Below are 27,111 nucleotides of genomic sequence, written 5' to 3'. Positions count from 1 at the left end.
ACACCATTTTATAGAGCATTACCCACAGCTTATTAAAGCATTTGCACCACTTCTTTAAGAAGTTAGTGAGACAGACCTGCTGCTTCCGTAATATTGTGAAGTCCATGGCTAAGAAACATCAGCACATGATTGCATACCATCTCCATAGTGCAAAAATTAAAGAAACAGTTGTCTCAGTCTCAAGGATGACAAAAGTTCCATTTGAGGTTCTAAATGAGAACATTCAAGAATTTCTACAACTGAGACTCCCTGAGGAGAAGGCTGTTTATTCAACAAACAGTATAGACTGTAAGGGAACAAGTTATGGCATTGGCATGATGGTGGCATATGGCTCAACTGGGGGGTTGCCTGACTTTGGTGAAATACTCCAACTCATAATTGCTCATGACAGTGTAGTGTTTGTACTCAAACTGCAGAGTGCATGGTTCTGGGAGCATTTTAGATGTTTCAAGTTGGAGTCCACAAGCACATTCAAAATAATTAAACAGTCTGAACTCACTGACCAGTACCCACTGACTGCCTATGCAGTAGGAGGCAATCGAATGGTCTCTCTGAAACACCACATCTGTTTGTCGCACTAGGTAAAGTATCATTTTAATAGCTTCATGAACCCATTTTTTTTTGTCAATAGCAAGCATACAAGAGGGTTGACTGTGACCCTTTAACTTACAGGCCATTATAATCTAAAAAGATATTTGCTGCCTAATCAATTTGTCTTCTATTTCTACTGCAGTTGTCCTTGCACATGACTGTGATGATGTCTGCCCCTGCTCAACTTCGGGTCATTATTGAGGAGACTCAAGTACATAAGTTAACATTGCCAGGTGGAATTCCTGACACTGTTGATGAACTCTTGGCGGCAGCCCATGAACATTTCCAACTCCAAAGCACTTTCACAGTAATGTACATGGACAAAGAATTTGATGGCCAGTTCTTCACTCTACTGTCAACTGAAATGATCAAAGACAAAGACACCATCAAATTAGTTAAAAACGAAGAACCTATTTTTGTGACATTCAGTCCTTTGAATAATGAGCCAGGAAATTCCTTTCAACCTGAGCCACAGGAATCTTCTTCCCTGAATGACAGTTGCACATCTACTTCATCCGACAGCACCATTATTTTAGATCAGTCAACAGAGTTTCGATCCAAACCGTGGCCAACCGACTTTGTGATACCAACCTTTTCTCCTCATGTTGAAATGTGCCTTGAAGCAGGAAACAAGGCCTATAAAAGCGATTGCTCTCTTCTCCAAAATCCAAGCATGAACTCTGATGTATTAGAGAAGCTTGCTGAGGAGATATTTCACTACACAGCCTACCCCACTGGTCTGCAAATATCGGCAGTTGCAGAAGCCCTGGTAAATAGGCATCCCTGCCTGAGGGAGCCAGGCACCTCATTTTCCGGCTTGTACGGGTGGCAGCAGCGAATCAAATACAAGATGGCCAACTACCGGTCAAAAATGAGAAGGCTAGATGTACCATGTCCAGAGCTGGACATCAATTCTTGGAGAAGAAAGCCTATTGGAGAGCAACACGCGGCGAAGAACTGCAAGAGACCGAGGAGGTGAAGTTAACTACCTGCCTCCACATCCTAGTGGAGAGACTAGAGACAGTCTAGAGGTATGTTTGTCTAGATGTGTGGATGTGAGTGTGTCGGTGTGGGAGCAGGGACAGTGTGTGTTGGTCTGGGTCTCGACAAGTACGATAGTCTGTGTGGGGGTATGGGTCTGGTCTAATTCCCGTTTTATCCACTTGGAGGTTGAGAGACAAGAGCTTCTGAATGAAATTAAGAAGAAGGACAACAAAAAAGTCATTCAAGAAAAAATGGCCAAAACCTTCTCCATTCGACGGCTTGAGGTGGTGAGAGGTAGCCCAGCCGTCGCCGAATTCAAAGAGAGATGGCCTGCCTTGTTCTGTGAAGCAGAGGTAAGCACTGGCGTCTCGAAATGTTAATTTCTCAATTGGAAACTAACCAGCTGTTTGCAGAAAAAATAGGCACTGTTGGAAGATGCTATTTAATTGGGCTACAAGTGTCATTGGACAGCCATGTCAATATGCATAGTTGGTGCTTGTTGATATGCTTTTAAACAAGCTAAAATTTTGCACATTGACATGGCAGGCTGCCGCCTTCCATTGGACAATCATATAGTGTCTGCATGTCACTGAAAATGAGTGAGATGAGTTAAATTAGTAGTGTTGGTCCGTTATTATCAATGCAGATTCCCATGATGATCTTAAACCTTCTAAACGTCTCTGCCATGTCTGCCTGTCATTGCCTCTGTTATCTTATGTCAATTCAGATCAAGGAGGAGTTTAGGAGAATTACAACAATTCCGCTGGAGCATCGATTCCTTTCAAAACTAGACTTTTACACACCAAAACTCATTGCCTTTATGAAGACCAAGGGAGGTTGCATGGGAACCAAGCTGAGGCCACTCTTGAGTAAACTGAGTCAGGTGTGTTTTCTCTCTGCCACTGACCCACTCTCAGTATATCGCTCTGTCTCTTAACTCTTTTTCACACACACATACACACACACACAGTGGATACCAATCCTGGCACGCAGCTTCATGTATTTACCACTAATTTCGCTTGATCTCTGAAAATCATGGAACATACACATATGTACTGTATGCACTATTGATTCAGTATTAATCTAATATTTCCATAGAACCTAAGCATTGAAGCAAGACGTGACGCAGTTATCCGTGCTCTCATCCTATACCTTGGCGAGAAGGAGGGGGACCTTTTCGACAATTGCTGGGTATAGTTGTTGTTTTTTTTGTTTTTTTTAACAGGCACAAGTACATTTAGTCAAGGCAGCTCATGTGCAAACAGATGCCAATCAACTGGCACGTCATTCATCATTGACACCAAAACTTATCCCACTAGCTCACAGTTTCTTCATGGATCCACAGCAGAACTGACCAGATAATGTTGATTAATTTGAAAATAGACTCAATTAAGCTTGCTTTGTGCCATTTTAATGGTCTAAATATTTTTGCTCTGATAATGGAAGGAAAGGGTAGTAACTTCAAATGATTGAAACCATTATCTGTTTCTTCATATCATTTTGTCATTTTTTCTCAATTAAATGCAGCAGGACAACTGCAGTGATGTCACTCTACATGTCATCAAGGTTCTGGTCATCGATGGTGCTGATGGAGAGGACCCGGTGGATGCATCCATCATCCTTGAAGGCATGGAGATGCTGCCTGGATGTCGCAATATTGCCAATGTATGCCTGCTGCTCATGGGACTGGTCTATGCCCTTAACCTGGCATACCCGAAAACACTGCGCTACACCTTCGAGGTATTTCAGAAACGTTTCCTTGAACTGGATGGGATCAAGCTCTCCCCAAAAGTGCACACTTTGAAGGTTAGGTTGCTGTCTTGAATGTTGCTAATACACATGCTGGAAGAAGATGGTCTTGGGGGTAAAAAAAAAAGTGTTGTTTGAATTAATGCATTGGTGTTAACTCCAAAATGTTCATTGCTTGTTATAATGCTGTCTTTCTTAAATGTGTTGAGGGACGTCTGCACTTACTTCTCAAGTTAAGATTTCATGAAAAAATGCATTATTGGTGACACTGTTGTGATTGTGCAGTTTGTTTTAATTGCCATTTAATAGAGTCTACTCACAAACCATAATTATATTGACGCTGTGTTCTGATGCTAAACAACAGGCATGTTTGTTAGATGTTTTTTTTTTACATGCCATTTTCATTTCTAATTGCTTTGGTGATGCTTTCACATATACCAATAAAGCATTTTGAAAGCCTCAGACTAAGCACGTTTGTGAACCTTTTGCTGGGATCTTTGTCAAATGATTTTAAAGGTGAAGACTAACCAAAAACCTATAAAGTTTTTTTTTTTTTTTTTTTTTTTTACTAAAGTAGTCATTAACTGCATGTAAGATTTAGTTAGTTTTAGGATGAGAGTAACTTGATTACTGTAGCCAAATATAACTAAAGTCAAATATGTAATGGAGTAGGAGTTGCTTACTGGAAAGTAATAAGAATTAATTGATACCCTCAAAATGATGCTGATTGTAATGTAGTAAGAGTTACTTTATATTCCCAAAAATGTGCTTCATGTAATTTTGTAAGTGTTACTTAATATTATCAAAAACGTTAGTTTTAATGGTTAGTATATTTTACTTGACACTAGTGACTGAAATGTAATGATAATTACGGCAGTGATTTTTACTTACTTACCGTGAGTGCAAATAGTTACGAGGATTTTATTAAGTAAATCTTACAAGTCAGTGCATGGGTAGACTTAGACCGGAAGTGGCAGTGGTAGATTTAGACTGGAAACTCAGGAGCGACTTGATTTTCAAAATAAAGGTCCTGGTAGACTTAGACCGGAAGTGGAAGTGTTAGATTTAGAGCAATATGACTTTCAAAATAAAGGTCCCGGAAAAGGCAGCGGTAGATTTAGACCGGAAACTCAGGGGCAACTTGATTTTCAACTGTCAAATTGCTGTTGTTTCAGATTGTCAATATCAATACACACCGGGCAATCTATAGTCGGTGTAACAGGTTCAACAAGTAAACTAAGAATTAAATCATGTTTGGCCAGATATTATTAAAATATTTACACTTTTGAGACATTGCAAAATTAATATGTCATAAGGTTTATAACATAATAAAATATCTTAATTTCCCTGAGGGAGTCATCCCAAGGGGATCAATAAAGTCTATCTATCTATCTATCTATCTATCTATCTATCTAATTATAATAACTTGTCTTCCTATGCATTCTAATAATTCAAATTAAAAAGACTTTATACTAGCATACTGCATAAGGCTTTATGAAACTGTTCTAAAGTTAAAAAATAAATACATCAAATAAAACTTAAATTTGCATCCCAGCCAAAATATATAACTTGATAAATTAAATGACCCATGTCTATTTCTTAAGAAGTGTATTGTTAAAAAAACAACAACACAAAAACTCCTTTTGCAATAACACTTTATCTCTCTCTCTTTCACTATAGGCGTCTAACCATGAGTGTAAAAACCCCACAGTCGTTGGTTCTGACCTGGCGTGGTGTTCCCCAGCGTCAATTTGCTGTGCAAGATTTCTTGGTGAAAACATACATATATTGACAGAAGAATACTTTGCTTTAAGTACAGGCTATAGGAACGTAGTCAAAACATAACTTTAAGTGAACTCTGCATGCAGTGTGTCTTATCGGTCAACCTAAACAGGGCTCTGTAATCCCCATCGGCAAACCCGTATGGATAGTTTTGGTACTGAGAGTCTAGGAGGAGCAATTCTCTTCGTAATGGCTGCATGATCTATAATGTAGCAAGAGGTTAAGAGTCACCCTTAAGTTGAAAAAAAAATGTTAGATTTTATTCTGTTGAAATACTCAGTAATCAAACATAAAAATAATTATCAAATGACAGTAACAATGGGTCAGCAGAGGGTGGTGCAGTGGCGGGTGGGTCAGTAGAAAGTTGTTCAATTGAGGGTTGGGCAGCGGTGGGTCGTGGAGACGCAGGCACCTTCGAAACAGCATGTGGCCATCACAGCAGGGTGCTTTTGCTTGCTCAGATTAAGGTGTTTCATAAAGGGTACCAGGCACTATTGCCTGGCAATGGATGCATTGTGTAGCCCACATCTGTAAATGGTATACCCTCTAACAGAACACTAAATTGAAAAATTATTCAATAACCATTTATAATTTTAATATACAACATCTGAGTAAATTATCTGCACCACATGTCACATAATTAAGTATGGCCATACTAGTAAAAAAACAAATATTTTTATTTTTTTTATTTTTTTAAATAACTGCAGTCGAAAATAATAGGATATCATACACTGTTACATGTTTTTTACCCCGTACTTTTTTTCCCATGTAGAAAAAAAGAGGGGGAACATTAAAAATAGAGCTTCTGAGAAAACAACACACACACACACACACACACACACACACACACACTCTTCGTAGTTATAATATCAATTAATTATTTAACAACTGGGCGTGCTAAAATATTTCTACTTAACTTAAAAATAACATTATTTGGCGGTTTATGTTTTACCATCACGAAATGTGAGAGTAACAGGTTCGTTTTGCAGGGATTCAAGCTAGCATAAAGTTCACATTGATGTTAACGGACTGAATACCACCGTCGTTATTGTTATCGTAACATTAACATAAGACAACTCTTTACGGCTTTTTGCTCATTTTGCAGTTAAGTTATCTCACATTTACAGCGCATTTTAAACATATAAACTCCACGTTTGACTTACTTCGGGTTGGGACCGAATCCTTCTGACGTCAAATCCGACGCAAAGTAGCCTTGCCTGAAACAGCCTTTGCCTAAAACGGCCTCCTCCGAGTCTGCAGCTGGACCCTTCTCCCTTGAGGGACACCATGACGAACCCTCCTACGTTCTGATGAATGATTACGAACATGAGCAAACTGAAAATGGTCGGACAAGTAAGATCCAAACCAGTCCAAGGCGCGATCCTTGATGCCAATAGCATCCTCTGATCTCCTAAGAAGAATGATGTGATCAACTGTATCAAATGCTGCACTGAGATCTAGGAGGACCAGAACAGAGAGAAGACCTCTGTCAGATGCACACAAGAGATCATTGCTCACCTTAAGCAGTGCAGTTTCAGTGCTGTGACCAACTCTGAAGCCTGACTGAAAAGCCTCAAGTAGATTGTTGTCGTTTAAGATGTCCACAAGCTGCCTGGCAACAACTTTTTCTAAGATCTTAGAGAGAAACGGAAGGTTCGAGATTGGCCTATAATTTGAAAGATTATTCTAAGAATGACACAATGAAGCAATGGGGAAACCTCCTTTAAAAGCCTGGTTGGAATTGGGTCCAACAGACTAGTGGTCGACTTAGCAGAGGAGACAAGAGAATCAAGTTCAGAGAGTCCAACTTGCCGAAAACTCCCAAAGTAAACACTGGGGTTGCCATGTTGAGAAAGATCTGCCATGTGACCAGTGGAAGACAAAGAAGACAAAGAATTCCCAATCTCAGTTCTAATATCTTCTACTTTTTGCTGGAAGAAATTCATGAAGTCTCTGTTGTTCTGTACTTGACATGAGTATTTATTTCTGACTTTTAACTTTTACTTCCTACATTTGTACACAAATATTGGAACTTTTTCCTGCTCACATTGGAAAAACACACTGGTTACTGTTGTTGTTGTTTGTAAGGGTTTAAAAGATGCACATTCTTTTCTTAGTTATTCAATTATTATTCGTTGTAGTTGTTGCTTGAAGTTTTTTCAGCTGTTGTGTCGTTCAATGTAAAAGGAAATTATATTTTAGAGGGGTATTATTTGAGAGAACCTTGGCTTTGGGGTCAAAGTTCAGCACGTTTACAGAAGAGAGAATAAACATTGTGAAAATTACATCAGTAATTCTTATTAACAGTGTCAGTGTGACGCACACACAGTGTTTGGTCACAGTTGTGATATATGTTTTTATTAAGGGTGTCAAAGTTAACGCGTTATTAACGCGTTAACTCAACACTGCTTTATCGCCGACAATTTATTTTATCACGCGATTAACGCACACAGTGCTTTTTGAACCTTTGGCCGCTCCGTACATTGTGAAAACGGGAAATGAATTGACTCACAGCACACAGTCACACGCTTACAGCCGGCTTGTAAACACAACAAAAAAAAAAAGAAAAAGACACTGAGCGTAGATGAGCACTAGGAAGGACTAACATGGATAAGGCGTCAATTGTAAATGGAAACGAGCGCTTCCATTCGGCGCCCATGTGCAATCAATGTAGTAGTTCACACCAGACGCGAACAGGTGCGCGGCTCCCCTCGCGGATCGCGCCATGCATTTAACGTCAGTTCACTGGACGTGGAAGCGAAGCGCCGAGCGCTTCCATTCAGCGCCCACGTTAATCGATGTGGTGGTTCACACTAGACGCGAACAAGCGCGCGGCTCGCGCCATGCAGTTGTCGTTTCGGCGTCTGCTCTATCTTGTGCGCGAGCCGCGAGCAATCCTCGTCAATAGTACAGGAAGTCGCTCAAAATAAAAACGAGAAAATCTGGTGAATTTTCTAAATAAAAACCGAATGACAAATTCGATCATATTTGTCAAGTGTTCCTCTCCGTTTGGACTGTGCATTTCCCACACTTGAGAGGAAAAGGCACCGAACTTGAACGTTTCTGCTGGGCTTCACTCAAACACAGGACTTTGTTGCAGGTTTCATTCTTTATTTCCTCTTTTTGATCCCTGCCCTCATGCATTTACAGGTGAAAAACCTTTAACAAAAACCCAAAAGAAACAAGTTAAATTGGCTCAACTGATTAAACACATTCACACCATATACTATTTACAATGGATATTTAATAATAAATAAATAAAGTTTAACCAATTAATTTAGTCAATTAGGTTTAATTATTAACTATTAAGTTTACCTATTCTATTTATTAATTATGTTTACCAATCAGTAGGCAGTGACATTTTAAATTAAATCTAAACAAGTGCGATCTACATGCCCCACGTGTCCTCCTGCGCCGGTGCTGGGAACAAGCGCGATGCGGCGCAGGTGCAACATCTAGCAGTCGTAGCAGTCTTTGAACAGCATGGCTGGTGGTCTTACCGGCTGTCTGTTCAGTCTCAAAAGTTCGGTTGCACTTTGCACAGCTCCGTACGCGGTTTCGCTCCGGCGAATGTCTCCTGCAGACTGGCGTCCTCGCTCTCGCTTGCTCTGCCACGCCCCTGCTGGCGCGCTCCGCTTATATTCGCTGGGTGCATGCGGGTGGCCAATTAATTGTTCCAGGTCGAAATTGACGCCACGAGCGTTCGCCGCAACAATATTTGTATATGTTATATTTGTCAGTACATTGTATCAGAGTGTGAGAGAGATTAAACAAATACACACACATACAGAGGAAGACTTGATCAAAATACGTCTGTTTGATCCTAGAGATGCCGGTCAGTGATCATGAAAGAGGTCTTGAGATGGACACCTGAGTTCGGGTCATCCTTTTGTGTTAATGGCTGCTGGAAAAAAGGGGATGAATAGTTCAAGTTCGGGTTGAAAAGTAAAATATACAAATTTTGGTAGTACTAGTAATCATTACTATGTAATGTTACAGTTATGCCCATCTGTTATCTTTGTTGGGCTTGAGTTTATAATTATTTTTTTTACCCTGTGCATCTTTTGTTTTGTTAGTAGTACTTGTCATTGCTCCAACACGAATAAACATGCTGCATTTGCAGAAAGCAAGTATTTGCCTACTCCCATGTTGATATGATTATTAAAAAAATGGAAAAATATCAGTTTACGGTAGATTTAGAGCAGATAAAAAAAATATGCGATTAATTTGCGATTAATCGTGAGTTAACTATGGAAAACCATGCGATTAATCGGATTAATTTTTTTAATCGACTGACAGCTCTAGTTTTTATTATATAATAAAAACATATATCACAACTGTAATGTTTGAATGCCATTCTGGGTGTTCATTTCTTTTTTTGAAGGAGAAGCCAATTTACATAAAGCATTCGATTCAGTCAAGATGGCCGCCGTGAGGCACACTCAGCACACTCGGCTCTGACCTATATTGCTACGCCGCGGTTTTTACCTCCACCCTGGGCACAAATACCATCCAGAGTTTTTACCAGAGACTAATATAACAGAGCACCAACAGTTGCTCACATTCTGTTCCACTCCTGGACACCGGAGTATCTGCAGATACCTGGCAAAGTTTTATCCAGGATACGTTTTCACCTCAACGGGCCCAGAAATGGGCCCGCGCTGGTAAGTTTCGCTGTTTGCCGGACCTAAACCCACCCTGATCTAAGACAACAAAACGCAGCGGACTCCTCTTTGGAGTCCTCGCGTGTAAGTTTTCCACTGCGGCCCACAGCCATAAACACCAGTAAAAGAGCTACGAGCTACGCCGTTTTGCACTACACTGTTGCTGCCGGAGTTTCTTTTCTGGTTTCCAGATTGTCCCGCCTGCCCCCCGCATGGCTCCACTTACCTCCCCACACGAGTGTGACAGCTGTATCCACAAATCGCAGAAGATCGCGGAGCTGGAGCAGCGTATCTCCAACCTCTACTGGATCAGGGATGAAGAGATGAGGCTGGATTCTGTTGTTAGCCTGGGTCCTACTGGTCCCGATTCAGTCGGACTCGCGGATCTGGATTCAACCATCCCGATTCTCGGTCCCGGTTCCATGGACACAGATCCCGGGCTCACTGGCTCAGCTCCGGCTGAGAGATCGGCCCTAGCTCCCCAGCTCCGCGCCGACGAACCGCCTGCCGCAACGACACCTGGGCTAGTGTCTTCAATTCCACCACTTAATTCCATCCGGGAGGATACGTGGCTGGTGCAGGGGGCTAAGCCTAAATGGCTGAGCGGCAGTGCGAGGGCAGCTTTCACTTTTAGCCCCAATCCGAGGCTCCGAGCTAACAGCTCCACTCCCAACCAACAGCCCTGGTCCACAGTGCTGGGAGGGTGGCGGGCGCGACCCAGTCCGTTACCTGCTCCGCCTTGTGAGCTTCAGATGGACAACAAATATGACATCTTGAGTGTTGAGGACTTCCCTCCCCTCCAAAATGACCATCTCGCCTCCTCTCTGACTGGTCCACTGCCAGCGGCCCGGGCTTTTGGGTCGTCTGCGCTGGAACCTTCAGTCAGGTCCGCAACCTCCACCTCTCGGCGCAGGTTGGTGAAGGAGGCTGCTCTCAGGGTGCGGCGACGTTCTGGTGGCGCTCTGGGTCTTGTAGAGTCGTGCGGGACCCCAGCCTCCGCCGATGATGTGACACCGACGGAGCACCAGCGCTCGGCCCCTCGTCCTCAGCCACTGTTTGCCCCAACCACCGCCATCATTGGTAGTTCCATAATTAGAAAAGTCAGTTTCTTCAATGCCACCACTCATTGTTTTCCAGGAGCCACCGTCAATGACATTAAAAACAAACTCCCGGACTTGTTGCAGTCGTTCCCACACTCCATTAAACGTTTGGTCCTGCACGTTGGAGCCAATGATGTGCGTCGTCGGGAATCCGAGCTGCTAAAGTGTGACTTTAATGATCTGTTAGTGGCCCTGAAGAATTGCGGGATGTCAATCTTCATCAGTGGTCCTCTCCCAACACTTGGCCTCGGAGCAGAGCGGTTCAGTCGACTCCAGGCAACTTCATTCCTGGCTCCGCGCCGCCTGCACCACCATTGGTTTTAACTTCATTGACAATTTTAATTTATTCTGGAATCGCCCGTCGTTTTACCGTCATGATGGACTTCACCCAAACAAATTAGGTAGCCGCACGTTAACCTCAAACATCCAATACACCATACAATCAGCGTCTCTCACACCTGCGTGACTGTCTTCGCGTCACACCCCCTGCTCAGTGCCGACCACTTCCTCTACGGAGCACCCTGTGGACATTGCCTCCTGCAGCGCCTCCCACAGAGCACGCTTCCCTAGTGCTGATAGGACTGAGCTTGCTACTGCTGTTCCACCAACACCTGCTCCCATACCTGTAATAATGAATCATCGACCATATAAACGCAACAAACACATAACCCACAACCGCACAACCCACGCTACAGGCAGACTTTCCCCCGAGACATACAGACAATTTGGTTTTAACAGAAGCAATCTTTTATATCCACACATTTTATCTCCCCGTGGTCACGCGCGCACGTCTGGCACGACCATTAACCTGGCCGTGCTGAACGTGCGCTCCCTTTTAAACAAATCTTTTATCATAAATAAATTGATTTTAGATAATAAGTTAGATTGTATGCTTTTAACAGAGACATGGCTTGGCCAGAGGCTCCAGCTGTCCTGACCGAGGCTTGCCCACCAAATTTTAGCTTTTTATTTTCTATCAGGGGATGTAAGAGAGGAGGTGGAACTGCATCAATTTTTAAAAACAATTTAATGTCAAAGGAAGTTTCTAACAGTTACTCATCATTTGAGTACCATGCTTTTGTTTTTAGCAGTCCACCAATTATTTGCATTAATGTATACAGACCCCCGCATTACTCAACTGCTTTTATCAGTGAGCTCTCCGACCTTTTATCAATCACACTGACAACTTATGATGGAATTTTAATAACTGGCGATTTTAACTTGCACATCGACAACAACTCTGACCCACTGTCAAGAGAGTTTTTACACCTTTTAAACTGCATGAATTTTAACCAGCATGTCACACGGCCTACTCACAACAGGAGACACACCCTGGACCTAGTCATAACCTATGGCTTGTCCACTGGTGTGTCCTCTGTTGTTGATCTGGCCGTGTCCGACCATTATTGTGTGTATTTTAACATTGCCAGTTTTAACCAACAGGAAGCCCCGGTGAGAACAGTGAGGAAACGCTGCCTTACCTCTGAGGTGGCTGCAAATTTTATTGAGGTTTTAAAATGCACTCCTGCTGAAATTTTACCTGCACCCTGTGATTTTATTGTTGAAAATTTTAATAGCAAACTTAAATCCACATTAGACTCTGTGGCTCCACTTTTAACAAAAACTGTTAAACCAAAGCAGCTTTTATCCCCGTGGAGACATAAACCAGAGATTTTAAAATCAAAAAGACAATGCAGGAGTGCAGAGAGAAGGTGGAGAAAAAGCAAACTCACCGTTCATTATGAAGTTCTTCATGAACAACTAAAATGTCACAATAATACAATCAAACAGGCAAGAATCTCCCATTTTTCAAAACTTATCATAGAAAACAAAAATAATTCAAAGTATCTTTTCTCCACCTTCAACCTTTTAACTAATAATAATCTTAAAAAATCCCCAGAGATGCCATCTGACGCTCTCTGCGAGAACTTTGCAGGCCACTTCAGAGGTAAAATCGATGGCATCAGGTCCAGTCTTTTAGCGCATCAAAATGTATCTTTTAATACATCTGGACTGTCATTTTTATCCAAGGAAAGACTGGAGAGTTTTGCCCTGGTTGATGCAAGGACACTTGGTCGAGTTTTCTCCCAGGTAAACCCAACAACCTGCCTTTTAGATCCAATTCCCACATCACTTTTAAAGACATTTTATGGATTCTTTGAAGAACAGATTTTATACAATTGCTCTCTTCAGACGGGTGTCTTCCCTGCTGCCTTTAAAACGGCAGTGGTGAGGCCCCTTCTGAAGAAGAGCAATTTAGACCAAACTATTCTTGACAATTACAGACCTGTATCCAACTTGCCATTTTTAAGTAAGATTTTAGAAAAAATTGCTTTTAACCAATTAAATTATTTTTTAAGTACAAACAACATCTTAGAGAAATATCAGTCTGGATTTAGGATGAACCACAGCACCGAGACAGCCCTTGTAAAGATTTTAAATGATATGAGGTGTAATGCGGACTCAAATAAACTCACAGTCCTGGTGCTACTGGATCTAAGCGCTACCTTCGATACAGTAGATCACCACATTTTATTAAACAGACTCACATGCTTCCCCTTGGGGATGTCATCAGGAGACACAGCGTCACCTTCCACTCTTATGCTGATGATACACAGCTTTACATTGCTGTGTCTCCTGATGACACAGGGCCTATTGATACCCTTTTAAAATGTATTTTAGATATTAAGTCATGGGTGGCAGCGAACTTCCTACAGCTCAACCAGAACAAAACAGAGGTTTTAGTTATTGGTCCTGAAGGCAAGAGAGAGAAACTTTTACCAAAACTTCATCATTTTAAACCAACACAATCTGTAAAGAACCTGGGCGTCATTTTTGACTCTGAGCTTAGTTTTATTGCGCATATTAAAAACGTCACAAGGACGGGTTTTTATCATCTTAAGAACATAGTTAGAGTCCGCCCGTTTCTCTCCCAGGCAGACACAGAGGTGCTGATGCATGCTTTTATTTCTTGTCGGATAGACTACTGCAATGCCCTGCTCTCTGGTCTACCGAAAAAAACTATCTGTAACTTACAGGTACTTCAGAACTCAGCCGCTCGTGTGCTTACTAGGACCAGGGGGCGGGATCACATTACTCCAGTTTTAAAATCACTGCATTGGCTCCCTGTGCAATTCAGGATCGACTTTAAAGTGCTTTTATTAGTTTTCAAGTGTCTTAACAGTCTTGGACCATCTTATTTATCAGATATCCTTTATTTTATCAGCCCTCACGGATCTTGAGGTCCTCTGGAACCGGCCTATTAATTGTTCCAAGTGTTCGGACCAGAACCCATGGAGAGGCTGCGTTCAGCCACTACGGTCCGAAACTTTGGAACAGCCTGCCAGAGGGAATCAGGACTGCAGAGACTGTTGATGTTTTTAATGGGAGGCTTAAGACTCACCTTTTTAGTTTGGCTTTTAAGTGATTTATTTAATTTGTATTTTACTTGTCTTGCTTTTTAGCTTTAAAGCTTTTAGGATTATTGAATATTTTATCTTATTTTTATCTTTACTATCTTATTTCCTGTATATCTTTTTACTTTTTACAATCTTATAGTTTTTTAATTTAGTTTAGTTTATATTATTTATTTTATTTTTTATTTATTTTCATTATTGTTACTATTATTATTCTTTTAACTTCCTTTTCCTGTATTGTTTTTAGCTCCAGCGTTTCCCTGTAGGGGGTCTCCTCACTGGGAGGGGTCTCATCGTTCTAGGGACCCTCTCAGTATGGGTGATCCCCGTGGGTGGCTGTTTCCTACTACAGGTCTCTCAGTGCCTTGCCATTTCAATTTTTATTGTGCTGATTGACTGACATTTTTTATGTATTTACTTATTTATTTTTAAACTGTTTTCTGGGATGTTTTGTGTGTGTTTGTATGTGCGTGTGTGTGTGTGTGCGTGTGGGGGAGGGGTGGGGGGGTGGTAACCTGTATGTGACTTGGGAGGACATGGGTGGATGGTATTTGCTCTATTTTTCTTTTATCTTCACTAATATTTGATTTTAATTTCTGTTAAGCACCTTGAGTTGCAAGCCTTTGTATGAAAGGTGCTATATAAATAAAATTTGATTGATTGATTGAATGATTAATGTGTACGCTCAACTATCATGAGCTAACTTCCCTTGGTTGGTCACTAGGTGGCAGTGTAGCGACATCTCTGAGTCACTGGAGAGCTGAAGCTACTTCCTCTTCCCGCTGAGGAGGCTTGGGCTGTGTCTCAATTCAGGTTCTGCGCCCTTGAAGTGCGCATTTTGGAAGGAAGTTGCGTCATAGCACTGCGTGAAGGCTTGTCCCAATTCCCGAGGGTGCTTAGGACACTCAAAATGCGCCCTCGGAAATACGCACTCGTTTTAGCTGATTCCAAGGATACACCGCACTATCCTTCGCACACTTGGGTATCCCACGGTGCTTTGCGTGCTGCTGCAAAGCATCGTGGGATCCTGGGAAGTCAGCTGAAATTAGCGGCATGTATTGGTTAAGACACGACATATAAATCTAAATATTGACGTTTCACATAAAGTATCCAGTTTTTAACGTAGGATTTTATTTATTTGATCATCCAACGGCATCGTTAGATGGCGAACCAATGGTTAGCTTGATACTATAAAAACGTCACTTCTGGGGTTGGCCAGCCGGAGGGAACGGCGGTGACGAAACGAGGAAACACGCCGAAGGCTAGACCGTCCCTAGTGTTTACCGGGGAGGCGGGGTTTGGTCCGTCCTTCTAGGCTGGGAAGTCTACGAACGCTTCCTTCAGACGGAGGACACTCGGTCTCAAGGGTGCAGAACCTGAATTGAGACACAGCCCTTGTCGCAACTTGATCTGAGTACCTGCTGGAAGTGAGTCGCGCAGGCGCAGTTGATGCGGAAGTGGGATGCGCGTGCACGGATTTACGACAATTTTACGACTGTTTCAAATACTGTTTTCCGACTCTCCCCGATGTGAGTGTACCTAAACCTGGCCTCACAGAAGTTATTAACAGGACATCTCTATCAAAGAGTGATGACATATTGTTTTTATTATATTATATTATATTATGTTGTATGACATATATTGTGTTTACTTTTAGAAAAACGGAACATTTTAGCATTTAGTGATATGCTTCCAATCGCTCAGCTGACTATCTTGGCTACACATCATATTATCTCACAATTTGGCGAGAGTATATTCCTTATACGACGCACACAACGCCTATAAATCAACTGTCAAAAATCGGTGAATATTGGGGAATATTGACATAGTGTTCGTTCATAATAGAAACTTGTCTTCTACTTCCGGTGCAAACACGAGACTCACATCAGGAACGTGTCGGAAAACGTCTGATAAATCCGCGCATGCGCATTCCAATCCCGCATCAACTGCGCCTGCGCGACTCACTTCGAGCAGGTACTCAGATCGGGTTGCGACAGTCCTGCATGGTCCAATTCTGCCAGACATCTATGGTGGCTGAAAAATGCTTCGGTTTTGAAAAGGTTGATAATGATTATAATAAATTAAAATAAATGTCCTCGGTCTTAGCTTTGAAAAATGCTTCGGTTTGGCAAAATAATGATGATGATTATAATAAAATAAAATGAAACAATTTTTTTTTTTCTTCGATTAACTTCTACTTCCGGTTTAGGTACACTCACATGAGGCACCCAACTGAGGTAAGAAGGTCAATCAAGTTTGCTTGGGAAATGGAAGGAAATTATTGGGTGGTCAATTTTATTTGTTTGGAAATCATTAAAGAAAATTGAGTGGAGCCTTTACAGCATCACAAGGTTTGATTGAATCATGTCACTGTGTTTCAGATCTTTATTAAAGTCTTAATGAATGACGGGATGACAAGGCTGAATGCCGAGAGGACATTGGCTCGTGGCAGCTTTTAAGCCTCCACTCTACAGCCACCCGCCACCACAACGGCCCACTGAAGCCTGGAAGCGTTTTGTTTCTGGTCAGTTTTCTTAATAAAGGCATTGTGCGAACTTCTAGTCAAATTATTATTGCCAGTATGACATGACATTGTTTTTATTACATTTTAGAAACAAAATAGAATGAACAGAAAACTGATAACGGTTAAATAGAATTATTTCATGCATATAATTACAAAATGGGATACTGAAGACCTCTCCAGAAGCAGGAAATACCTGTTCTGTTGCAGTGATTTCTGGGGCCATTGTTTTACTCATAATGCTTGTCCCTGGAGATCCCTGCTGGATGAAAAATCAACCAGCAGGACTGAAGTCATTTGGCCAAGCTGCTTTTCTGTGCCTTTGAAAAAAACAGTATGTTGGGAGCTGTGTCTGTGCAGTGTTTGAATTTGATGCAGAGGCAGATGAACACATCAGAAACCTAAAACAATCCCCCCCCCCTCCCCCCCCCCAGCAGACTGCAGCATAAAACAACACACATGCCACCACAAACAAAACATCTTCAGCATTTTGCTACAGATGTCAAGAGATCTTGGCTTCCTTAACAAAAAGGCATCTCTGCCCTTATTTATTGAGTGTCTCTGTTTAGGGACCTCTTCAAATTATTATCCAGCTGTACACTTAAATATTTATGACTTGGCACCACCTTGAGGGCTTCCCCACTGGTACTCTGGCTGAAGAGGGGGCTTGGATCTGCAAGAAATCTATTATTATTTCCTTGGTCTTTGAGGTTTTTCAGTAGGACAGTTCTTGTGACTCCAGTCACTGAAGGCTTTGATCAGGTGCTTATATTCACATTGCTGCCCATTCCTGATACACTTCACAATAGCAAGGATTTATAGTGCCTTTATTTTTGCTGTTGACCTAAATGAATAGTAACCATATGTTAATGTGAAAGTAAGTATGACATTTGTTTTGACCGTGTGTGCATGTTGCAACTACAGCCTAATCAGAAAGTGCTCTGTTTATTTGGTTGTGTAAAGTCCCATTTTATTAATTTTTCTGGTAGAACTTAGTGATTGTGAGCTTTGAACTATTATATAACTGTTTTATAGTAGCCTACAAATTTACTTTTAAATTACTTTTAACTTAACTTCGCTGAGTCGATGTCTATAATTTGATTTTCTCTTATATTGAACCTGATTTTACCATTTCCTTTAAAAAAAAAAAAAAAAAATGCATTAAAACCCTTTTTCTTACATTTGAGAACGATGTCCAACCGTATATTAATTATTAATTATTTGAAAATAATAGTAACATAAAAGCTCTCAAGACCCTGAATCTATCTGCCTTCTACAATTATTTTTATTGTGCAAACCGTAAAAATATTTAATGTATGCAACCCCCTGGTAATAGTTTTTGTTGCTATGGTTTTTTTTTTTTTTTTTTTTTTTTTTTTTTGTACTGTTTTGCGCAATTATTAAAAAAAATACATAAAAAAAAAAAAAAAGATCAAGTAACTTCCGGCGTTGAGTTACGGTATAGAAGTTATAGTGGAGCCCATGTCCGGCAATAGTGTTTGTTGCTATTGGGTTTTTTTTTTTTGTTTGTTTGTTTTTGTTTGTACTGTTTTGCGCAATTATTAAAAACTATATTTAAAAAAAAGATTAACTAACTTCCGGCGTGGAGTTCCGGCGTGGAGTCAGGGGGTTGGAGTAATGGCGGCGCCCATGGGTCTGCAGTTGGGTACTCTTGTTCTGTTGCTCTTTACTTTCACTTTATTCCACCAACCACTGCACCGTTAAACTAAAGCTCTCTGGCGCCGCCATTGGGGCAAGACAAGAACAGGCGTCCATGTGAAGTGAACTCCTCTCACACACACACACACACACCTGTGGCCAGAGGTGGCAAGTGACAAAGTAGAAATACTTTGTCACTTCACTTAAATCGACTTTACACGTTTCTGTTGTAGAGGAGTAGGATTGATGTGTTTTCAAAGTAAAAGTGTGGGTATACTGTATAAAGCAGGCATTAAAGAGAGACATATCAATATGTTACAACACTGGTTTGATTAACAATATCACGCCACCTAATATATTCATTCATTCATCTTCTATACCCGCTTATTCCTATTCAGGGTCTGGGGCTCTGCTGGAGCCTCTCCCAGCTGTCTTAGGGTGAAGGCAGGGTGACACCCTGGACAAGTCACCAGTTCATCGCAGGGCCACATAGAAACAAACAACCATTCACACTCACATGCACACCTACGGACAATTTAGTGTTCAATTGACCTCACATGCATGTTTTTGGACTGTGGGAGAAAGCCGGAGCACCTAATATATATTCAGCTAAAGTGCTAAGATCATCATATAACATTTATGAATGATTTGAACATGTGAAAAACACAACAGGTGTACTGGAGCACTATGATGCCATACTAATTTTCAGTCAAATGATCACATGACCTGGAAGCAGTAGATACGTGCAATGACATTTGTCTCAACTTGGATACCGTAGCTCCTAGAAATGACGAAACCAGGAAGTAGGCGGAGTTCGCCTCCAACCAACAGGTCCGCCGCCGTACTGACTGAGTTGTATGTCTTCCGGTACGGCCCTATCTCGACAGTCAGGTTGTGTTTGAAAGGATGTTGCTGGTTCTGTCTGAAGACCACAAGGAGCATCTGTCCTTCCTGCCGAAGGTCGATGCCGCAGGTAGCGCTCAGACCGCTTCTCCCTCCATGACGGCTGCACTCAGCTGCTTTTCTCGTGACAAGTGTGTGCGTGTGTGCATGCGTGCGCACACACTATCAATCATTCATTTTTAAACATTTCAGAATATATTTTGTGGATAAAATGACATGAACGATGTTGTGTGTTAGAAAACAGGTTGATTTCTAAGTGACTGACAAATAAAATAAAGAAATATTTGTCCATCATTGCTAATGGCCTAGAACACATCATCTAGGGTGACCATGTGTCTCTTTGTCCATATGTAGTAGGTTGGGGTGTAGTATGTTGTAGTTTTTTTTTTTTATAAACAGACACCACCCCTATTTTTATTTATTTTTTTTCATATTTATTGAATTATTTTAACATTTACTTTGACAGGATATTTCACACAGACATACATTCACACACACGTTTCAAAAGATACCCATTTGTCACTAGATGGTGCTGTGGAAAGGCAGAGGATCCAGTGAAGAAGTAGCTGACACAGCGCATGTGCAGTTCACATTAAAATTAGGACGAACATCAGCTGAAGTGTGGTGCATGACTGCGATCCACAGGTAACCGAAACACCTCGTTACACAGTGCTTCCTAGTGTGTGTGACCCTTGCTGCTGGTCCAGATTCCCCCTTTGGTCTGGCGCAACACACACATGTTGGCCTCTGGGTGCTAAAATTATGTGATTTTATAAATTTCCTTCTGAGATTCTCCAGCCTTGGAAAACCACACTGCTACCAGTGGGAATGTGTCGAGGTGTTATTAACATATAGAAATTAAGCCTCAGACTGACAGAGAGACTCTGTGATAAAACTGAATGTTCTGTTAATACAGATGTGAAGAGAAGTCTGAGATTGATGAAGTTTTGATTGATTTTCTCGTTTTCTTTGAGTATCGTTTGATATTTTTGCTGTATGTATGTTGACAACATGGTCGCCCTGTTTATTGCTTAATATTTGTTTGATGTTGGAGTTAAAAAAAAAAACATACTCTGTCTTTCAAAGACTGAGGTATAAACTATGTTAAAAAGTAATGGAGTGATGATCTTGAAGTTGTAAATGATGATGGAGGTTTAATACTCATTGAAAAGTCTGGGATTCCCAGAATCCTTTGCAGTGAAGGAGTGTGTGGTTGGATGAGTTGGATTGTTGTCTGTTGTTTTGTCCTTGTGATCTGATGTAATGTGAGATAAGGACAAGTGCAGTTCTATTGGAGTGAATTATTTGGAGAGTAATAGAGGTTGTAATGAAGAGCCTGGTTTGATGTTCTATCGACTTTCTAGCCAGACTGTTTCATTTGCTGCTGATTAATTATAAAGCATGATTGCTTTCTTGGGGAAAAATTCTATTTGAACTGAATTGTTTGTAAGACTGAGATTGATTTAGATTATTAATTTGGTTTATGTTGAGACCTAATGGAGAAGTGGGTGTGGCCTATTGATCAAACACTTCTAACCAGTTATTAATGTATGGAGAATCCCCATGACAAGACTTTAGAAGATACACAATGAAAATGTTCAAACAGCAGAAATGAACATCAGTTGAGGTCAAGGTCACACAGGTCAGAGTTTATGATGGTTTTGATTGTCAGAATAATGAATCCTTGAAATACAATGTTTGAGCTCAGTTTTAAAAACTAAAAAAAAAAAAAGAATTGGTTGATTCTGATCATATAAATAGGAGGAAAATTTGAATGAGTGTTTTGACAAATGAACAAACAGATGTGTTGCCAGAAAAGACCTGAGACAGAGAAGAGCAAAATAAATGATCTGGTTTCCTTCTGATTCATTGACGATCTTCTCAGATCTCCACAGAAACATCTCACAAGGATAAAAACCATAAATTATTTTTTGAGAGAAACTTCTTTTTTCTTATAATTCAATAATGATTTTAGTCCCAATCACAGTTGTCATGAATCACTTTGTCTGTTTCAAATGAAACAACATATTATATCTGATTTATTTATAAACTCATAAACCAGAAATAAATGTCTGATATCAACAACACAACCTTAATAACGCTGTCAGACTTCGAGAAATTCATCTTTGTGCTTCACCTGAGAAACCAGGTGGAGTTGGATGGAGAACTCTCAAGTGAGAGCAGATCAGTGTGTTGTTGATGTGCGAGACCTTCATGCTGAGATGTTCCAGCCGTGGATGATGAGAGCAGAACCAGTGGTTGTGTTGCTGCTGCCTTCACTGACCAGCTGCTCCAAGTCCTGCTTCTCCCGCGTCCACTGGAGGAGGACTGGTGTGTGCGTGTGTGTGTGCAGCTTGCAGGTGGAGGAGGGGCAGAGCCTCGGCGTGTCAATCATCTCCACTGGTTGTAGTTCTGTCAGCCACCACTAGATGGAGCTCTCCTCTTCAGTCTCCTCATCCTCCCTCACCTCCACCTGCAGAGAGAAGAAGAGACAGCAGGAGTCAGGACTCACGGTCCTTGAACGCATCATCACAGAGACGTTGACTGTTGATGGAGATGATGGAGTGATTGGTGAGAAGAAGCAGACTCTCAGTCACATGTCAAGTGTGGAACATATGAAGGTCATGTGACCATGGAGTGTTGGACTGATACTGAGGCCTGATGAAGATGAACTGATCAATAATTGGGTGGTGAACTGAGAGAAGAAGCAGTTTGGCAGCAGATGTTGGATGAATGAGGAGCAGCTGGACGTCACCATCCTCCTCTCACACTGTGTCTGGGAACACTGGACCTCTGCTGTGGGATCAACTGGCTTTGGTGCTGGAACCATCATCCACTGCTTCCAAACCAGTACTGACCTCACACTCTGCAGTTGATAGTCTCTGCTGTGGACAAGATCATCCAGTGGCTCCACTGATGATTCCTGCAGCTGGTTCTGACTCAGGTCCAGGTGTTTGAGGTGGGAGGGGTTGGACATCAGAGCTGAGAGCAGCCAATCACAGCTGAGCTCTGACAAATTGCAACCCTCCAACCTGAATAGAGAATAAATGATGGAGAGTTTATAATGATGGAGAGTTTTTTTCAGGGTGTCGTCACTCTGAACATCAAAGTGAAATGTCGACTTCAGAATCTGCAACAATAGAAAATGTCACCTTGAAATTAAATCCTCAGTCCAAAACTAATGTGTGTAAATGATGTTTGGTCACATGACCACTGATGACCTGTTTTAGCAAACATGAAGTTTTCATATTTCTGGATGTCATTTTAATGTGAATCAACCTTCAGTTCAATGTTTATTCAACATGTGTGATGAACTGTGTTTGGTGGTGAAACCATCATCCACTGGTTCCAAACCAGTACTGACCTCAGAGTCTCCAGTTTACAGTCTGGACTCTGCAGAAAACCACTCAGCTCCTTCACTCCTGAATCCTTCAGCTGTAAGTTCCTACTCAGGTCCAGGTGTCTGAGGTGGGAGGGGTTGGACTTCAGAGCTGAGAGCAGCCAAACACAGCTGAGCTCTGACAAGCTGCACCAATGCAGCCTGAATAAAGAATAAATGATGGAGAGTTTTTCCAGGGTGTCATCACTCTGAACATCAAACTAAAATGTCGACTTCAGAATCTGCATCAAAAAAATTGGGAGAGGGTGAGCATGATTTTACCGACTGTGCCTTAAAGGGCACCTATGATGCTTTTCCACTTTTCTGAGCTTTAAAAAGTGTTACAATGTTGAACTCTATCGTCAAACGATCTCGATATCGTCAAATAATGACGTTCATGCGTTTGGACGTGAGCCCTGCAAATTTTTGGGCATGGTTCTAAACGCTCTGTTCACGGAGATTTTTTCAACACTGGGCACGGAATTACGTAATTGTGTGCTAGATCTCCTTTCATGGACAAGCTCCGGCACCCTCTCGGACCGGTTCCGCCCTCCCCCGCTCTGCCCTGGAAGTGATTCCGCAATGCGCTGCTCCAAGAAAATGTTTTTTTTCGGTGTCAGGGAAATTAAAAAATATAAAATAAAAAATACTGAGCGACTACCGAAGCACCAAGGACCACAACCGTCGGAGTGGAACGAACAGAGAAAATGTTGGAGGTTTGTTCAGCCTAATGCGGATGTGATGGAACACCGGTCTGCAGCCAGACCCCTCTCGTCCGGTCGGCAACGGGAGTGAGACGGGCTCGACTCGGCCCCCTGGTGGACGACGAGAGAATAGTCAGCCACGGCAATATTTGAAAACATGTATGAGGACTGTAAGTGTATTGTGACCTCAAGCAACATTAGTTTTAAGACTACTTGCAACGTACAACCGCTGAATCGTGTTGATGAACTGTTAGCCACCACCGCTAACTCCGTGCTCTGCTTGTTATGTGTGTTGTGTTCGCTGGCAGCGAAACTGAAGAGGCAGCGACTCGCAAGTTTCACTCCTTATAGCGATGTTCACGCTGCCAGCATGGTAACATCGGTTGTATAGAGCTCTTCCTGCTTTATGCTTGGTGTGGACTTAAGTTTTGCAGATATTCTTGTCTAATAATAAACGACTCTATGACTGAAGTGACCGTTTCAGCGTACATATTTTCTCTGCTAGGACAGTGTTTTGATAAAAGTCAACAGTATGAAACGAAATCATTCTAAGCCCTATTAAAATGTGTAATCGCAAAAATACAAAACAAAAACACAGTCAGTACACAAAGTAAAATATATTTCCGGGGACACGGAAGGCACAAAAAACGTCCAGGGACCTTCGGTCCGCCTTGCGGCCGTAACTCAGCCTACGCTGGGTCCCTACGAAGCTGGATTAGCCGCTACACTGCTGCTAAAGAGTGAAGCCTTCACGACAGTAAGTGTTTAAATTGTGCCTTTTTCGTAAAGTTTGCCGTTTCCGCTTCACTCCCGCACCGGCAAACTGAGGAAGTGAGGCTCAGCAGCGACGAAGAGTGTGACCCCGGGCGTGTACCGGCAAGGCTGGGGTGGAGTGAAGTGCAACAGAGCGTTTTCGCGGGATGCAGTAAATACGAGGAAACGAGCCGCGAGATACGCAAATCTAAAAATCTTTCAGCGCGGAAAATCGTGTGTTGCTGCTCTGGAGGGGCCAGACATCAAATACAAAAGCCCGAAAATTAGTATAATAGGTGACCTTTAAATATTCAAATTGAAACAGAAACCAGTGACTGCAAATTGAATTTCCAAAAGCAGTGAAGTGAAAATCATGACAACAACAACAACAAGAGTGATAGAAGTTGTAGAGTGAAGAGGGTGAACTGACCTCAGAGTCTGCAGTTTACAGTCTGTACTCTGCAGAAAACCACTCAGCAGCTCCACTCCTGAATCCTCCAGCTGATTGTCACTAAGATCCAGGTCTCTGAGGTGGGAGGGGTTGGACTTCAGAGCTGAGAGCAGCCAATCACAGCTGATCCCTGACGAACTGCAGCTCTCCAACCTGAATAGAGAATAAATGATGGAGAGTTTTTCCAGGGTGTCATCACTCTGAACATCAAAGTGAAATGTCTAAGAAAAAAAAGGGAAGATGGTATTGAGAGAACAAACAAATTAGCTCTACAATCTGACATCTGACCACTAGGTGACAGAATTTGCTCACTGTACTTTTAAACTAGGTTTCAGACATTTCAAACACAAACCAGTGACTGCAAATTGAATTTCCAGCAGCAGTGAAGTGAAAACCATGACGACAACAACAAGAGTGATAGAAGTTGTAGAGTGAAGAGGGTGAACTGACCTCAGAGTCTCCAGTTTACAGTCTGGACTCTGCAGAAAACCACCCAGCACCTTCACTGCTGAATCCTGCAGCTGGTAGTTGTCACTCAAGTTCAGGTGTCTGAGGTGGGAGGGGTTGGACTTCAGAGCTGAGAACAGCCAATCACAGCTGATCTCTGACAACCTGCAACCCTCCAACCTGAATAGAGAATAAATGATGGAGAGTTTATAATGATGGAGAGTTTTTCCAGGGTGTCATCACTCTGAACATCAAAGTGAAGTGTCGACTTCAGAATCTGCAACTACAGAAAATGTCACCTTGAAATTAAATCCTCAGTCCAAAACTAATGTGTGTGTAAATGATTTTTGGTCACATGACCACTGATGACCTTTTTTTTTTTTTTTTTCACTTTAAACAAGAAAATAATGAAGTTTTCATATTCTGGATGTCATGTTGATATGAATAAACCTTCAGTTTAATGTTTATTCAACATGTGTGATGAACTGTGTTTGGTGCTGAAACCATCATCCACTGGTTCCAAACCAGTACTGACCTCAGAACCTCCAGTTTACAGTCTGGACTCTGCAGAAAACCACTCAGCACCTTCACTGATGAATCCTTCAGCTGGTTCCTACTCAGGTCCAGGTGTCTGAGGTGGGAGGGGTTGGACTTCAGAGCTGAGAGCAGCCAATCACAGCTGGTCTTTGACAAACTGCAGCCACTCAACCTGAATAAAGAATCAATATTTGATTTCTTCCATGGTGTAAATGTCATATTAAGAGTCATTTCTCCCTGTTGATGATCCAGATATTCAGATCACTGAGTCATTCCCTCAAACGAGTCATTGTGCCAGTGCCAGTGTGGATACTCATCATGTTGTCAACACAATAACAAGAGCAGTGTGTCAGTCAGTGTGCAGCCAATCAGCAGTGAAGATGGAAAATAATCAGTGAGTCCTTTGTGTGCTTGTGGCTGTTTTCACTCAGAATCTCGTGACAAGTCAAACACATTCAAAGGACAAGATGAAGAAATACTATTGCACTATTAATCTGCCTCTAATATTTCTTCACAGGATCTTCTGCTCAGTCATGTGACCTTCATCTCCAATCAACAACTTCCATTGAGCTCCAAAGTGACTGGAGACATTTTCCACACTTTCTTCCACCATCCAAAGTCTTTTCTGGCTGCAGATTGTTGACATGAAAATATCAACAACATCCACTTTGTCTAGATGAGTCTTTAATATCTGCTTCAAAGTCTTCACACTGAGCAGCGTTACACACCAGTTGTCATCTGCTGACACATACTGTCCACCAGTAGAAAGCAGGAACTGACCTGAGAACTTCCAGACTGCAGTTTGGACTCTGCAGTCCAGCACAGAGCAGCTTCACTCCAGGATCCTCCAGGGTGGTGAGATTCAGGTCCAGCAGTGTGAGGTGGGAGGGGCTGGACTTCAGAGCTGAAGACACCACTGCACACTGAACCTCTGAGAGTTCAATGCCTGTGTTTATCCGTTTGGTGAAATCGCTGCAATGAAGGAGAGCAGAGAGAGAAGTTGTGGTTGACATGTGAGATTCTGCTGACTATGAAAGTGACTAAAGACTGTTTAACATCTGATCAGCTGCTTCCATCATCATCATCACCATCATCTTCATCAGCAGGTCCTCAGTGTCTCCACTGCAGTCTCCTCAACCAGGGAACTCAGTGCAGCTTCACACTCCAGTGTGTTCCAGCCACTGAGTGTCAACACGTCCTGTTGTGACTGACAGTGTTGCTCTGATCTGCTGCTTCAACTCAACATGATGCTCAGTTGTGTGTAAAGTCACTGCAGCTTGGAGCTCCACTGGATCAGAGTTCCTTCACTGGCGTCTCTTTGGACTCCACTGCAACTTTGATCCAACTGCTGTTTTATTGTCTGCTGCCAAATGAAGGAAGGATGTGATGTGTTTGTGTGTTCAATGTGTTGATTGTGTTTATTGACTGTCTGCATGAATCCTTCACACTGATCAAAGCTCCTCATTCTGCC

At 41.9% G+C, this 27,111-nt stretch overlaps 2 protein-coding genes across 4 annotated transcripts in view; one reads left to right on the top strand and one right to left on the bottom strand.

Annotated features, from left to right (window-relative positions):
- LOC142900070 (NACHT, LRR and PYD domains-containing protein 14-like) overlaps positions 1-27,111 on the bottom strand; it is a 90,793-nt gene that overhangs the window by 59,914 nt on the left and 3,768 nt on the right. The window contains exons 4-8 of the mRNA XM_076047942.1: positions 26,421-26,612; positions 25,639-25,812; positions 25,107-25,283; positions 24,636-24,809; positions 22,734-22,910 (exon numbers count right to left, since the gene is read on the bottom strand). Of these exons, the coding sequence (XP_075904057.1) occupies positions 22,734-22,910; positions 24,636-24,809; positions 25,107-25,283; positions 25,639-25,812; positions 26,421-26,612 (894 nt within the window). The remainder of the gene's footprint in view (positions 1-22,733; positions 22,911-24,635; positions 24,810-25,106; positions 25,284-25,638; positions 25,813-26,420; positions 26,613-27,111) is intronic.
- Positions 479-3,716, top strand: LOC142883376 (uncharacterized). 3 transcript variants are annotated; one of them, XM_076019462.1, is made up of 6 exons: positions 479-581; positions 734-1,622; positions 1,761-1,928; positions 2,303-2,458; positions 2,674-2,766; positions 3,103-3,716. In XM_076019462.1, the coding sequence occupies exons 2-6, from the start codon at positions 1,476-1,478 to the stop codon at positions 3,397-3,399; spliced, it is 861 nt and encodes a 286-aa protein (XP_075875577.1). In that variant the 5' UTR covers positions 479-581; positions 734-1,475; the 3' UTR covers positions 3,400-3,716. The 3 variants fall into 3 exon arrangements, with proteins under 3 accessions (XP_075875577.1, XP_075876377.1, XP_075874724.1); XM_076020262.1 differs by lacking the exon at positions 479-581 and having other exon boundaries at positions 622-1,622; positions 3,106-3,716; XM_076018609.1 differs by lacking the exon at positions 479-581 and having other exon boundaries at positions 622-1,622.

Source organism: Nelusetta ayraudi, unplaced genomic scaffold (genome assembly GCF_046127955.1).
Source record: "Nelusetta ayraudi isolate G7.1 ecotype Tasmania unplaced genomic scaffold, CSIRO-AGI_Nayr_v1 ptg000001l, whole genome shotgun sequence".
Lineage (NCBI taxonomy): Eukaryota > Metazoa > Chordata > Actinopteri > Tetraodontiformes > Monacanthidae > Nelusetta > Nelusetta ayraudi.
Note: the sequence above shows the minus strand (reverse complement) of the source record. Positions and strands in the feature narration are given on the sequence as shown.

Coding starts and splice junctions, on each gene's coding strand:
- LOC142883376 (XM_076019462.1), top strand. CDS start 1,476: ATGTACCATGTCCAGAGCTGGACATCAATTCTTGGAGAAGAAAGCCTA. Junction 1,929..2,302: donor CCTTGTTCTGTGAAGCAGAG/GTAAGCACTGGC, acceptor ATGTCAATTCAG/ATCAAGGAGGAGTTTAGGAG. Junction 2,459..2,673: donor TCTTGAGTAAACTGAGTCAG/GTGTGTTTTCTC, acceptor ATATTTCCATAG/AACCTAAGCATTGAAGCAAG.